Below are 14,413 nucleotides of genomic sequence, written 5' to 3'. Positions count from 1 at the left end.
GCCACGTCAGAGCGTTTGCGCGTCTCTGTTGTATACAAACCTAGGCAACAGCCAATGAGCAGCGGGCAGCCACGTCAGAGCGTTTGCGCGTCTCTGTTGTATACAAACCGTTGCTAGGCAACAGCCAATGAGCAGCGGGCTGCCAGCAGGATAAATAGAGAAGAGCAGGCCGTTCACATCACTTTTCTTCTTTCTTGTCACAGAGAAAGCACAGAACTGAACTGTAAGCAGCAGAGAGACGACTTATCCATTACTATGGCTGAAGTTACACTGTTGTGGTCAGACCTGGTGGAGTTGCAGGAAATATGTTGTCAACCAATCATCAAGGATGATGATACACGAAAGAAGAAGTGGACGAGCACGAGGAGAGGATGGAGGAGCTGGAGTCTCTTCAGAATTCTTTTCCCTCAGGAAGCTGAAGGAGGAGAAGACTCTGCAAGAGATTCAGCGAGAGTGGTTCTCTTCAGAATTCTTTTCCCTCAGGAAGCTGAAGGAGGAGAAGACTCTGCAAGAGATTCAGCGAGAGTGGGACGCCGGTCCCACTCCGCGGTGGCCAACTACTTTTCCCTCATGTGAGATCCAAGACCCTGCCTGCACCCTGCACCACCCCCCCCCCCCCCCCCCCGCCCGCCCGCCAAACGGCCCTTTTAAGGGCCACCTTCCTCTCCTTTTGCTGTGACCTTGCCGTGGTGGAGAGGCTTAGTGATTCAGTGACTCTGGGACCTATGCTGGTGGAGGTTGATCCTGACAGGTTTAACCACACCGCATTGGTCACAGGAGAGAGTCCAAACTAACAACAGCAAAACCTCTTTCTGTAATCAGTGAGGTGTGAACTATGGACATGTTACCATACTTAAAATCCAACACATTATCATCCTCTGTTCGTCAGAGGGTTGACGTGCTGACACATATGCCCATGGCGTTTATTCAAGAAGCTCCAAGACCGGCTCATGAGCCGTGGCGTTTATTCAAGCAGCAGGAGGAATGGGCTCCTTGCGTTCATTCAAGCAGCAGTGGCTGTTGGCTCTCCGCCCACTCTTTCAGTCGCGCTAGTGAGGTTACCATGACAACGCGATTGTCAGAACCGGGATGCTGTTACACGCGTGTATCAAACCAGCATCCCGGTTCTGCAACATGGGCTAAAACGAGTCATCGTCACGTGTCCATTTCAATATTCCGGTGGTTTAGTTTATAGGCATTTCCATTTAACTCATTGCATGCCAGGCCCGATAGTCCCGAGATTATTTCAATGTCTTTCCCTGCCAGGCCCGATAGTCCCGAGAATTTCCGCCATTTTGAAAAAAAAAAAGTTAAAAAAAAAAAAAAAAAAATCAAAAAAAATTTCTGACCCCAAAAAACTTAGTAGGCATGATAGAAATCGCGAAATTGCATGTTTAACCCCCATAGCAACCCCATCTATCAAACATGGCAGCCATCTTTGTTTACATTTTAGGAAAACATAATGGCTTCTATCTCATGAATGCCTGAACGGATTTCCATTCGGATTTTTTTGTTTGAAAGCTGTGAGCAATGTGGACACACGTGGTGCATTATCTAGGCATGGGTGTGCATGATCCGTGCACTATGAATTACATGGAAGTCTATGGAGACCATAGGCACCGTAGAGTACGAAGCTATGTTAAAATGGCGGGGAATGTGTTAATGCATTTTGATAACATTTAAAGCCTTAGCTTTATAATGGGTTTAATTTTACCTCCCTCTAATTAATTCCTTAGATTTTTATTTAATGTTTAATGTATTTCTTTCATGTTTTTATTTTGAGCCAACCGAAATGGCATGGCCATCGAGTTTAATTAATCATTTAAGGATATTGCTAATGTAATTTGAGCCATTGTGTTTATTCATTGTTAAAATAATTTAAAAAAATATTATAATTAGGTATTTTTACCGGAAGTTTCGTACGTCTTTCACCACACGCCCTACGCGAGTTTCTAAATTCTAGGAGAGCTAAGGCAAGGAGCGCTCGTTTTCACCAGCGTCGGCAGGTTAGCTACTCAGCGTCTGTTTTACTGAGGTTAAGGTTAGGGTTAGAGTTAGGGTTAGGGTTAGAGTTAGGGTTAGGGTTAGAGTTGGGGTTAGGGTTAGGAATGGTTAAGGATAGGTTCAGGTTTTGGTGCACCTCCGCGGTCCAAGTGACTACAATGTAGCGCTCCCTATCTCCGGTTCAGCCAATCACAAGCTTCAAAAATGAGTCCGGGGCGTGGTTTTGCACCCCCTACCACTGACTGGTGTGACATCATCATCATACCCGGAACTTATGCGGAAAGTACAGCCAAACAGAAAAGTCATATCTGATCGCATTAGACAGTGTTAAACTCTCTTTGCCTCTCGATTTGCGCATACCCTTTATTGTTGCTGACGGAACAGCTTTGGTTTGTTTGAGACAACCGAGAGACAACTACTACTACTACTACTAAAGGCCTACATTGCATTAAGGTAAGTTAGAGCAACACTGATGGCTAATGTTGTTAGCTACCATGGCGTGTGCTAAGTGTTTCCATAGAACAGAGTGGTTCTCAACCTTTTCAGGCCGCAACCCCCAAAATAATCATATTTTAACTGGGGATCCACACACCCTGACGAGCACCAAGAGTTGATGCATTACATTTTGTATAACACGGTTCTATTGTGAAATGTTTGTCTTATGAATGAGACAAATACAAAACAATGTTTTTATTGAACTCAAGAAAACAATTGGACGTCAACTACTACTTTAATGTTTTATGATAAGCATGTTGAATTACCTTGTAGAAATATGTTATACAAATAAACTTGCCTTGCCTTACTCTAAAGTAAGGCAAGGCACGTCAGGTCTCCATCAGTCCCCTCCCCCACTGATGGAGACTCCAAGCTCTGGCACGGGGGCATTGTGAAAATAGCACAAAAATCTTTTCGAGCTTGTGCTGGGCTAAACTGGGCCCAGGTGGTTGCTATAGTAATATAGTACATGCAAGTACTATTGTGATAAACCCAAGGTGATGTTATTATTATTATGTGAGATGGTCAGGAAAACAATAATGTACCGTGGGACACCTTTGGCTGTGGGGTCTGGGGGCTCTCTTCTGAAATGTTTAAACTTAGATGTAATGTCATGTATTGTGGCGCATTTAAACAGGGATTGTGATACTTTTATCAGGCTTTCCTAACAGGAAAAGTACATGTATATTTTGTAGTTCAAAAGAAAATGTACAGAGATGGATGTGATAACTGAAGCAAAGTAGACCTCTTTAATAATAACCACATATGATTTAAAAGTGCTTATCTCTTTATGAGTGAATGTACGTGTATACTGTATTTGGGAACGCAAAGGGAATATTCTCACATTATTGATATTTTACATAAATTGTGGTGGCTCTACTTTTTAAATTGGCTAAATATAGTATCTTGCACCTTGGCTGAAATGAAAAAGTAACTCATTGATCTCAATAATTCAAGTTTGCAATGGCTTGAGAGTCAATGGATTATGTTGCATCTCTAATGGCAGCAAACCATGTGCACTGGAGTTGCAATTTCCAGCTTGGCCAAAGTGGTTATGATCTCCTGGTGTTTGCTACTTGATGTCCACTAATTGCTGTTTTTAACAAGGATAGCTCTTCAATTTCTTTATTGTCCGAAGGAAAATCATTCATCTTATTTAAATGAATCATCAAAATAGCCTAGTACAGGGGTAGGCAATCTTAGGCACGGGTGCCAACATTGGCACAGGGGAGGGTAATCATTGGCACACTGGTAGAAGTGTGAGAGAGTCCACTCACATCTATATGCAGTTTACATCCTGCATAATTCTACATTCATTCAAACTGATAACTTTGGGGAGAGAGTCTGGGAGATAAGTGGGTTATTGCTTGAGTCTAATGATCATTATGCCTACAGAGTACAGACTAATGTAAAATAATATATTTCTAAAGAAGAACAAAAATAAAGGTCATGTATAGCCCGTCAAAACCAATTGGAAATATTATATGTTGGTGTCATAATTAAGATGTGGTGTTATAGTTGATATGGCACACTATCAAGAAAATGAAAACTTGGCACTTCATGTCAAAACGTTGCCGACCCCTGGCCTACTATGTTTACATTTTCACAAGAAAGCTAATCAACCTATGTTTCCACCCGCTTGTTTTTAGAATGGATTCAGACGATGAAGCCATCCTGGATGAGCTGGATGAAATTGTTGCAGAGCAAGCACCACCAGCAACACAGACAGCTCGACCCAGTCTCCCACGACCATCGACCAGGTCGGTAGAGAGAGACAGGGTTCCCACGGTCATGAAATTCCTGGAAATATTTTGAAATTGATTCGAAAAATATTTTTCCAGTACAGGAAAAGCTTTGGAATTGATCAAGGGTCCTGGAAGGTCCTGGAAAAAATAGCTATGCATTGTCTTTGGTTATTGATTTTGTTAATACCTCTGAAATGTCAAATTAAACACTGGCCAAATTGTCAAATATTAGAGGCAGAAATTGTGAAAATGGCAGATCTACATGCTCACAATGCCTCACAACGCGAGGCGTTGTGCATAGCAGTAAGCGACTTGTTATTTAGCAGAATTATTGTTATATAGTCCTGGAAATCGGGTTAAATATTCTGGAAAAGTTTTGGAAAAGTTTAGGAAATTAATCGGTAATGATGTGTGGGAACTGGGAACCCTGGAGAGACAATTATAGCCAAGAGGCCAGCAGCAAGCTATTTAACCATATCTTTTTCCACCCTGTTTGTTTTTAGTTTGGATGCCGATGATTTGCCCGTCCTCCTCCATGAGTTGGACGAGCTTGTGGCAGATCAAGAAGCACCAAAAAAGAAACCCCGGCTCCGTCCTGCACGAGCACAGAGCGTGAGGTGGATAGAGAGAGATGAGAGTGGACGTATTCTAGCCAAGAGGCCAGCAGCTAGCCGGAACCCATCTGGACAGGGTTAGTATCTATTAAGCCAGTTAGTATGACTACAGTGCTCATGAAAACGGCTCAAAACAATTAAGGGATCACAGTGTTCCCTTTTTTCTTTGAGCAGTGTATATTCAATTGATTATTTGGACTTACTTTTGTTTGCTTCAAATACGTGTAAGATTGCTACCGGTATATGATGTTGTAGTAGTCATGATTCCTACAGTATTAGTTAAGTAAGATTGGTCTCCTTGTCTTTCAGCTCTTTAGTAAATAGAAAATACATTTACAGGTTAGGACAACCAATTTATACAAACATTAGAGAAAACTTACAGGATGCAGGATAAACAAGTGATATTGGTGTTATAACACAAATGGCAAAGACATAAGTGATGACACAGAGAAATTCTCTCTCTCTCTAAAAAAACAAACACTACAGAGTGTTCCAGTTTTAAAGACCTGTAGAGATGGGGTTATTGGAGACTATCATTACTTGTTAAATAGGGCTACTAAAAAACAAACAATATCTCACAATATAGCTTTAACAGTTGCACCCCTATAGACAGTATATAACTATGTAAGTATAAAAATAGCATACTATAGTGTATAGATACTATAATGATCTGGGGCTTTCAACTGATTATGAACCAGGGGCCACCACCCTCACTAAGAATCAACCTGGGGACCACCGTTGTCTTGGAGAGGGGGTATGAGCTAAGATTAGTTATTTTGGAAACACTTGATATGCATTCCATGTCTATACAGTACATCTCACATTTTGATGAGATTTAGCCTCTGAGACAAAACGAAAGAATCTTTTGTCCACAATTCCATGCTGTATTGATGTTGGTACCAAAGGGAAGTTAACTGAAAGCGTAAAATAAAATACATTTTCATTTGAGAGTTAAAGATCTATAAGGCTCCATTTGTTAACAACTCTTTGCCTGGGGACCCATTTAGCTGGGGACCACCTGGAACCCTTCCAGGGACCCCTAGCTGGTGGTCCCCGGACACTGATAGTAGCCCCAGTTCTGTTATTGCTAGCTCCCTGTGTGCAGTTAGCCCAGTCGGTAGAGTGATAGCTTTTGGCCTGCAACGTACACGCATGCACACACACAACCATTCACCTGCCTTCACCCACACCCCCCCCCCCCCACCTCCCCACCCAATGTCTTGTCAGGGCTTTTTTTTCTTTCTCCCAGGCAGTTCCTCAAATTAGTGGAACTGTATGGAAGCAATGTTTTTTTAACAGCCCAAGCCTGCAACTCCCCATCACCCAAACGCAAAGCTTGTACTCCCCACTCCCAAATCTTTTTCTTTTTTCAGCAAGAAAGGGCTATATTGGCAGCGCCGTGGAATGGCAGCAGCTGTGCTCCCTTAAATGCACAAATACATTTCGTTGTACTGTGAATGTACTTGTATGTGTACTGTTCTTTGTAAATGAGTTGATCGTTGACAAATGAAACTGTGCCTGTGTACCTGTACTGTATTGTTACAATGACAAATAAACTCTAATCTAATCTACTGGGTTCATGGCTTGGGTATGGGGCGGCCATAGCTGAATGGTTAGGGGGCCTGCCTGTCACTGGTTTGATTCTCGGCCAGGATAGCAATGTTGATGTGTGTCCCTGAGCAAGACTCTTAACCCCTAATTGCTCACGCGCTCCTTGTGGGCTGCGAAGCAGCTGGGTTGGGCAGCAAATACTGAATTTCCCTCGTGGGAGGTAACTATTATTATTAATTAAGATGGATGTGTGTAAGTACTGTATTAAGCTCCGATATATCTACCAGTGTGTAAGTACTGTTAGCTCCACTGTATATACCAGTGTGTAGGTACAGTACTGTAAGCTCTAATATATCTACCAGAGGTCTAGCACATAGAAAGGTTATACACAACCTTCTTCTCAATTTCCCACTACTACTACTACTGACCACTCTGACCTGCTTGCATACATTTTCATTTTATTTCTTATTAGTCTTTATCCTTGCATGATTTGGAGGACACAAATGTAACATGAAACATGAAAAAAAGGAATAAATATATATATATATATATTAAGGGTGGGGAAGTTAACGCGATATTAACTAATTAACGCAAAATCCCTTTATCGGCGATAATATTTTTAACGTGCGATTAACGCGGTGATTTTTGCCCCCCGGTGCAATGAGTTTTGAGCCTCGGTGCGCCCCGTAGTCAGGAAGAGAATGCAGCCCGCAGTGCAGAGAGGGAGCAGAGGGAGAGACACGTAAACAAGACAGTCACACAGACAGTCAGAGGCAGAGCGGTGGAGGTTTTGGGACACAGGCAGGGGCAGACAGACAACCACGGTTGCACTCATTGGAGACTATTGGACTTCACTCAGTAATCACAGTTCTCTCGAGAACACAGCACATTATTTTGACGGGGAGTGGAGGCTTCTGTTGCATGGGCTGACTGTTATGAAGACGTTAGCTTCACGTTAGCTTCAGACGTAGCCTACTAGCCCTGGAACTTGTCTGTGCTGTCTGCCCCAAAGCCTCCACCATGCGTGTAGCCGGAGAGAGTATCATTGAAAATAAAGTCAGCAAACTGCTGATCACCGACAGTGCACACAACATGATCGCAGGGGCCAGGGAACTGGATGGGCATAATGCCTTGTGCAACACATCTTCAGCTAGCTATAGCCTATAATCTCCAAGCAATACCACCGCAATGTGTGGCATCGTCACGTTAATGTTAATGTATTGTTAATCTAAGGCTACCAACAAGCCATCACAGTGTCTACATAATAACAGGGTTTATCAAAGTGAACTAGGGGTGCCATAATCTTAACACCAGTCCAGGGTGCGGTGCCTCAGAATACTTTGATAATGTTTCAAATGTAGCCTATCAATATTACTTCAGTTAAACCTAGAGCCTCTATACTTTGTAAAACGCTGCACTGTACTTGAGTAATCTTTCCAATACACAAACTCTTCACAAAATAAAAGATTAAAAGCTCACAACGCATCTTATTGTGAGCTTGTAGATCAGCTATGATAGGTGAATGTTCCCCCCAGAATAGGGATGATGTGGTTAAAGTGATTAAATATATAAAAGTTAATTTAAATCTGTCCTAATGGAAACATTTTCTCGAATATTCTGGACAGTAAGCCTATTTGTCATATAGATTTTGAATAAACTAGGTATTTGTCTACCTCCCATGTTGATATGAGTATTATATATCTGTTTAAGGTAGTTTTAGAACAGATAAAAAATATGCGATTAATTTGCGATTAATCGTGATTAATTATGGACAATCGTGCGATTAATATATATATATATATATATATATATATATAGATATATATAGATATATATAGATATTGATATATGTATCTATCTTTTTATCATTACAGCCCAAACACGCCATTCCAAGTCTGCTCACTCTAGTACAGACGCATCCGTTGATCCAGAGACTTCCTCAGAGACTGGTGGTAGGTCATTTAATATCTACGGTTGTTTATATTTTCTTCTCTTTCATTTTTGCCTGTTGGATGAGCAATTGCCAAGCAGCATTCACATTGTTATCTAACACTGTTGCATTTGAATGTATTTATTATTTGTTTTTGTATAAAAATGTTCAAACCGTAGGCATAATATATTTGTACTAGTGCATGTCTTTCTTTTACAATTCCTATAGAATGCCTCCTTCAAGATCTGCTGCAGGACCAGAGCAGCTCGGATGACGAGCCAGAGCCAGAGGTACTCGAACGAGCTCCACAGGCCAAGGACGATTGGAGCACTCGCAATGCCCTTCACTCTGAAAGATGGAGGGCAATGAGGCCATCCCTGGTCAACTGCATGCTGGCACGAGAAAATGTGGCATCGTCCATCTGCAGCCAGTGTCAGAACAACACTGCAGCTGTCCGGTGCAGAGACTGCCTCCCGTGTCCATTCCTCTGTGCGGAATGTGATATGAGCAGGCACAGCACGGCACTGGTCCTTCACAACCGGGATGACATGACTGGTGGTTTCTTCCGGTCATTAGCTCCAACCAGTTGCATTGTAGATGCGGCTGTTAGACAATGTGGTAAGTTACATTAGCACACGCTATTATCCAAAGTACATGAGCAGAATAAATGTGCTCTATTCAACAAACAAATGGTCACATAAGTAGATCAATTGTTTAAGTAGGAGGTACCAGGAAGCATCCAGCCTAGTATCAGCCTGCATAATATGCATCTAAACTAGAATATTATGATATAATTGATAATATCATTTTAAATAGCATCCCATTAATGAGTGACATCTGAGGGAAGTTAATTACTGTTAATTGACATATAGATAACTAGTGAAGGTACGTTAGACTGCTGTATGTGATTTTGCTAATTGATAATGAACAAAACTCTCTTTTAGTGCGATTCTTGCCCATTGTGATGCCTGTCAACATCTGTGGTTGTCCACCTGAGCTGATGAAGGTCATCAAAGGAAAGGATGTTGTTTTGGTCACAATAAATGGTAATTATAGGATTTCCTCTTCTCTGTTTGAAATATGTTTCCTTACAAAACAGCTCCCTCAAGAAACATTTTGGTTAGCATCATGTATGTATGTATGTATGTATCTGTAGGACGGTATGATCTTAGCATGCCACAGCTGTCCTGTGAGGGATGCCAGGCTTCGTGGAATGTAGGAGTTGCGGATCTTGTACAAAATGGCTACTGGCCAGCCACCACCGTCAACTTCCAAACAATCTACGAGGCAGACTTGTTCCATACCTTTGAGGACCTGAAGATGCTGTCACCAGGGATTGCAATTCAGGCTTTTCTACGGATGATTGACAGAAGGACTGTTCGCTTTGGCCGTGTAAGTACTAATTTCTTTGGTCTGCACTTCACGCATTGTAAAAGTGTTTGTTTGGATATGAAGATTTCTGTTAAACTAATGTTTTTTGCTGTTGTTTCTGCTGTTGTTTTTCTAGACTGGGAAAATTCCTTCAGACAGCTTTCAAAAAATATTTTTTGAATGGGCTGCTGTACGGTACCTGATCGATTCCCTCTGCCAGGAGGAGCCATTTTGCTGTCCTGCATGCACGCCGTCAATGCTTGCGGTCTCTGTAGATGGGAACCGGAAGCATTACCGTTTTAAGAGCACAGCAAGGTTTGTACATATCCACACTGTTCATATCAAGGAATGGCAAAATCTATTGTGCATTTTACACAGTGTAACCCAGTTGCGCTGTAGCTTGGCATTGCCAGACTGATTATGTGAGGTCACTGTAACGTTCCCACCATATTGCTATGAATGTTTGAGAGATCCTACATGATCAGTCTGGAAATACCTTGAACTTTTAGTGTTCAACATCTTAAATGAAATGTCTCCCCATTTTTTTTTTTTAGATCCAACGAACAAGCCATCTTCGTCCTGAGGTCCTGGTAGATGAGTACAACAGCCTGGTTCCTGACCAAACATTGTGCTTTGACACCATCCTCGCCACAGAGAATCCCTGGCCGTGGCAAATATGTGGTATGCATTTGGCCTCTTAAACCCCAGCGTCTCTATTCTGGGAAAACATTTGCGCAAAATAGCCGATTGACAAGCGCGACGCATTGTGAGCTTGTAGATTGGCTATTTTCAGTGAAGATATTTAATGTAGAGCAGAAACACCTGATAGTTACTAGTATAGGGTCATGAGGGACGCTCAACAACAAATGGTGTGTGCGTGGTTAATGTCCTGTATGTATTCTTTCTTTCATGTTGTTGCTATAGTACCATATATGATTAATACTGATAAATGATGACATGAATGACAAATAATATATGCGTCTATAATCTTTGAGCAGTGTTCCCAACCTTCCATATCTATGTATTACAGGGTCTGTTGATTACAGTACGAAGAAAGAGGTGTTCATCAAGTGCATGGCAGTCCGTAGGCTTCAGGAAGAAAAGTACATCATTGTCCGGGAGATGAGGCAGCACTGGGATTTTCTCAAGGCCCGTTCCAGAGTGCTGTCCGACGTTTCTCTCCATCAGAATGAAGGCAAGTGGCAAAGTAACATTGTGAACTTCTGCTTATTGAAAATGTTCTGTCATGTTAAAACAGGATTGTGCTAGGTAATGTAATATCTGTTTGGCTGGAAATGGCTGATCTACCAGCTCAAAACACATCACAACGTGACGTTTTTGAGCTTGTAGATCTGCTATTTCCACTATTTCTGAAAATCCAAAATGGAAATTATTGTGACGATCTAAGCAAAAATAATTGCAATTAGGTGATTGTGTAATAATTTTGACAGGCCTAGTTTAGAGTGTGAAATATGCGTTGTTCCCTATATAGTGAGTGACACATTGTTCCTTTTTTAGGAGTTCTACCGGAGGACGCAAGGAGGGGTCTCACGTGCCTCGTCCGCAAAAAGGAGATGGAGCTGAGAGCTGTTAAGAGGCGCGCAAGGAAGCGTTACTTGGAGGTCATGTCATCAACCGATGACAGGCAAGTGGACCCGTTGGACAGTTCAGATGAAGAGCAGTTCTTCCTAAGTTCGGACTCTGGCAGTTCAGACTCCGACAGTTCTGACTCGGACTCTCCTGACTCGGACTCTCCTGGTGACGTTGATGTGGAAGGCACTCTTCCAGAGATGGAGACGGAGAGACAGAGAGAGACAGACAGCGAGAGAGAGTGAGACGGAGATACAGAGAGACAGGCACTCTGTCACTCAAATTGAATACTGAACTATAACAGGGACATGGTACTTTTGACGTTGTTGGTCTACTTTTTTCTTGGTCTACCTCACGCCTACTCATGGATCCTACTGACTTACCTACCAGGAGGACAGAGAGCCTTCATCCTACTCCCTCCCAACACTCCCTGCTGACAGCCTGTAGGAATGCAGTGCCAATTACCACCCTCCTCCCTGGCCAGCGATAGATGCTCGACAAAGCCAGATGCACCATGGTGGCTTTCAAATCTGTGGTGGAGGGCAGGCATTTTACCACTGCACCACCCGAATGCCTATGTGGATTATGTGTCTTGACTAGAGATGTTACCGATCAATCGGCAATGGATCGGATCGGGCCGATCAAAGCATGATCGGCGATAATCAGTGGTTTAGATCGTGGTCTGGTTATTCTTACGGTCTTCTTCATGTTCTTCGGACAGGGGTCTGTGTCCTGGGGCAGGCTGCTCTTGTTGCCCCTCGGGGGGGGGGGGGGGGGGGGAGAGGCTGCTGCTGCTCCTGGGGCCCCGAAGAGCTGCCTGCACCCCCCCCCCCCCCTTGGGGGGGGGGGGGGTACTGGGCCACACACCTTGGGAACCCTTCTTTTTGTTTTGTATTTGTATAGTTTTTATTAATATAATTAAAACACAAATTAAAAGGCCTAAACCAAAAATATAAATGCCAGCAGCATATTGCCTGCTCAAATTGGCAAAATAAACAAAAAAAATAGCAAATAGACCTGTTATGGCCACTATGGGGTCCCAAGGTGTGTGGTCCAGCCATGAGCAGCGGTCTGATGAGAGAGAGAGATGGGGAGAGAATTTGATGCAGTCTGTGATTGTGAAGCATGTGCTTCCTAGTGTATCTTTATAATACAAAAGGGTAAATCATCTACTACCGGGTCAATCACCGCAAATTTAAAACCAAACCACTTGGCCAAGAGGGGGGGGGGGGGGGGGGAGGCTGCTGCTGCTCCTGGGGCCCCGAAGAGCTGCCTGCACCACCCCCCCCCTTGGGGGGGGGGGTACTGGGCCACACACCTTGGGAACCCTTCTTTTTGTTTTGTATTTGTATAGTTTTTATTAATATAATTAAAACACAAATTAAAAGGCCTAAACCAAAAATATAAATGCCAGCAGCATATTGCCTGCTCAAATTGGCAAAAAAAACAAAAAAAATAGCAAATAGACCTGTTATGGCCACTATGGGGTCCCAAGGTGTGTGGTCCAGCCATGAGCAGCGGTCTGATGAGAGAGAGAGATGGGGAGAGAATTTGATGCAGTCTGTGATTGTGAAGCATGTGCTTCCTAGTGTATCTTTATAATACAAAAGGGTAAATCATCTACTACCGGGTCAATCACCGCAAATTTAAAACCAAACCACTTGGCCAAGAGGGGGGGGGGGGGGGGAGAGGCTGCTGCTGCTCCTGGGGCCCCGAAGAGCTGCCTGCACCCCCCCCCCCCCCTTGGGGGGGGGGGGGTACTGGGCCACACACCTTGGGAACCCTTCTTTTTGTTTTGTATTTGTATAGTTTTTATTAATATAATTAAAACACAAATTAAAAGGCCTAAACCAAAAATATAAATGCCAGCAGCATATTGCCTGCTCAAATTGGCAAAAAAAACAAAAAAAATAGCAAATAGACCTGTTATGGCCACTATGGGGTCCCAAGGTGTGTGGTCCAGCCATGAGCAGCGGTCTGATGAGAGAGAGAGATGGGGAGAGAATTTGATGCAGTCTGTGATTGTGAAGCATGTGCTTCCTAGTGTATCTTTATAATACAAAAGGGTAAATCATCTACTACCGGGTCAATCACCGCAAATTTAAAACCAAACCACTTGGCCAAGAGGGGGGGGGGGGGGGGGAGAGGCTGCTGCTGCTCCTGGGGCCCCGAAGAGCTGCCTGCACCACCCCCCCCCTTGGGGGGGGGGGGGTACTGGGCCACACACCTTGGGAACCCTTCTTTTTGTTTTGTATTTGTATAGTTTTTATTAATATAATTAAAACACAAATTAAAAGGCCTAAACCAAAAATATAAATGCCAGCAGCATATTGCCTGCTCAAATTGGCAAAAAAAACAAAAAAAATAGCAAATAGACCTGTTATGGCCACTATGGGGTCCCAAGGTGTGTGGTCCAGCCATGAGCAGCGGTCTGATGAGAGAGAGAGATGGGAGAGAATTTGATGCAGTCTGTGATTGTGAAGCATGTGCTTCCTAGTGTATCTTTATAATACAAAAGGGTAAATCATCTACTACCGGGTCAATCACCGCAAATTTAAAACCAAACCACTTGGCCAAGAGGGGGGGGGGGGGGGGGGGGGGGGGGGGAGAGGCTGCTGCTGCTCCTGGGGCCCCCTTGGGGGGGGGGGGGTACTGGGCCACACACCTTGGGAACCCTTCTTTTTTGTTTTGTATTTGTATAGTTTTTATTAATATAATTAAAACACAAATTAAAAGGCCTAAACCAAAAATATAAATGCCAGCAGCATATTGCCTGCTCAAATTGGCAAAAAAAACAAAAAAAATAGCAAATAGACCTGTTATGGCCACTATGGGGTCCCAAGGTGTGTGGTCCAGCCATGAGCAGCGGTCTGATGAGAGAGAGAGATGGGGAGAGAATTTGATGCAGTCTGTGATTGTGAAGCATGTGCTTCTAGTGTATCTTTATAATACAAAAGGGTAAATCATCTACTACCGGGTCAATCACCGCAAATTTAAAACCAAACCACTTGGCCAAGAGGGGGGGGGGGGGGGGGAGAGGCTGCTGCTGCTCCTGGGGCCCGAAGAGCTGCCTGCACCCCCCCCCCCCCCCTTGGGGGGGGGGGGGGGGGTAC

The 14,413-nt window shown here is 43.4% G+C and overlaps 1 protein-coding gene across 3 annotated transcripts; it reads left to right on the top strand.

Moving 5' to 3' along the window:
* Positions 1–2,070: 2,070 nt before the first annotated feature.
* Positions 2,071–12,029, top strand: LOC308294867 (uncharacterized protein). Of its 3 annotated transcripts, XM_080737772.1 has the most exons (11): positions 2,071–2,457; positions 4,149–4,259; positions 4,748–4,935; positions 8,284–8,361; positions 8,568–8,957; positions 9,284–9,385; positions 9,496–9,731; positions 9,847–10,025; positions 10,265–10,391; positions 10,741–10,905; positions 11,229–12,028. In XM_080737772.1, the coding sequence occupies exons 2-9, from the start codon at positions 4,150–4,152 to the stop codon at positions 10,302–10,304; spliced, it is 1,323 nt and encodes a 440-aa protein (XP_080593898.1). In that variant the 5' UTR covers positions 2,071–2,457; position 4,149; the 3' UTR covers positions 10,305–10,391; positions 10,741–10,905; positions 11,229–12,028. The 3 variants fall into 3 exon arrangements, with proteins under 3 accessions (XP_080593898.1, XP_080593896.1, XP_080593897.1); XM_080737770.1 differs by lacking the exon at positions 2,071–2,457 and having other exon boundaries at positions 2,847–4,259; XM_080737771.1 differs by lacking the exons at positions 2,071–2,457; positions 8,284–8,361 and having other exon boundaries at positions 2,847–4,259; positions 11,229–12,029.
* Positions 12,030–14,413: the final 2,384 nt, after the last annotated feature.

This window comes from Nannobrachium achirus (assembly GCF_963921795.1).
Source record: "Nannobrachium achirus genome assembly, chromosome: 11".
Lineage (NCBI taxonomy): Eukaryota > Metazoa > Chordata > Actinopteri > Myctophiformes > Myctophidae > Nannobrachium > Nannobrachium achirus.
This window is presented reverse-complemented; position numbering and strand designations above follow the sequence as displayed.

What these genes read in the sequence shown, in the direction of transcription:
- LOC308294867 (XM_080737770.1), top strand. Translation starts at nt 4,042, where the DNA reads ATGAAAACTTGGCACTTCATGTCAAAACGTTGCCGACCCCTGGCCTAC. An exon ending in GACTTCCTCAGAGACTGGTG is followed by an intron (nt 8,362 to 8,567) that starts GTAGGTCATTTA and finishes CAATTCCTATAG; the next exon opens with AATGCCTCCTTCAAGATCTG. An exon ending in CGTTTTAAGAGCACAGCAAG is followed by an intron (nt 10,026 to 10,264) that starts GTTTGTACATAT and finishes TTTTTTTTTTAG; the next exon opens with ATCCAACGAACAAGCCATCT.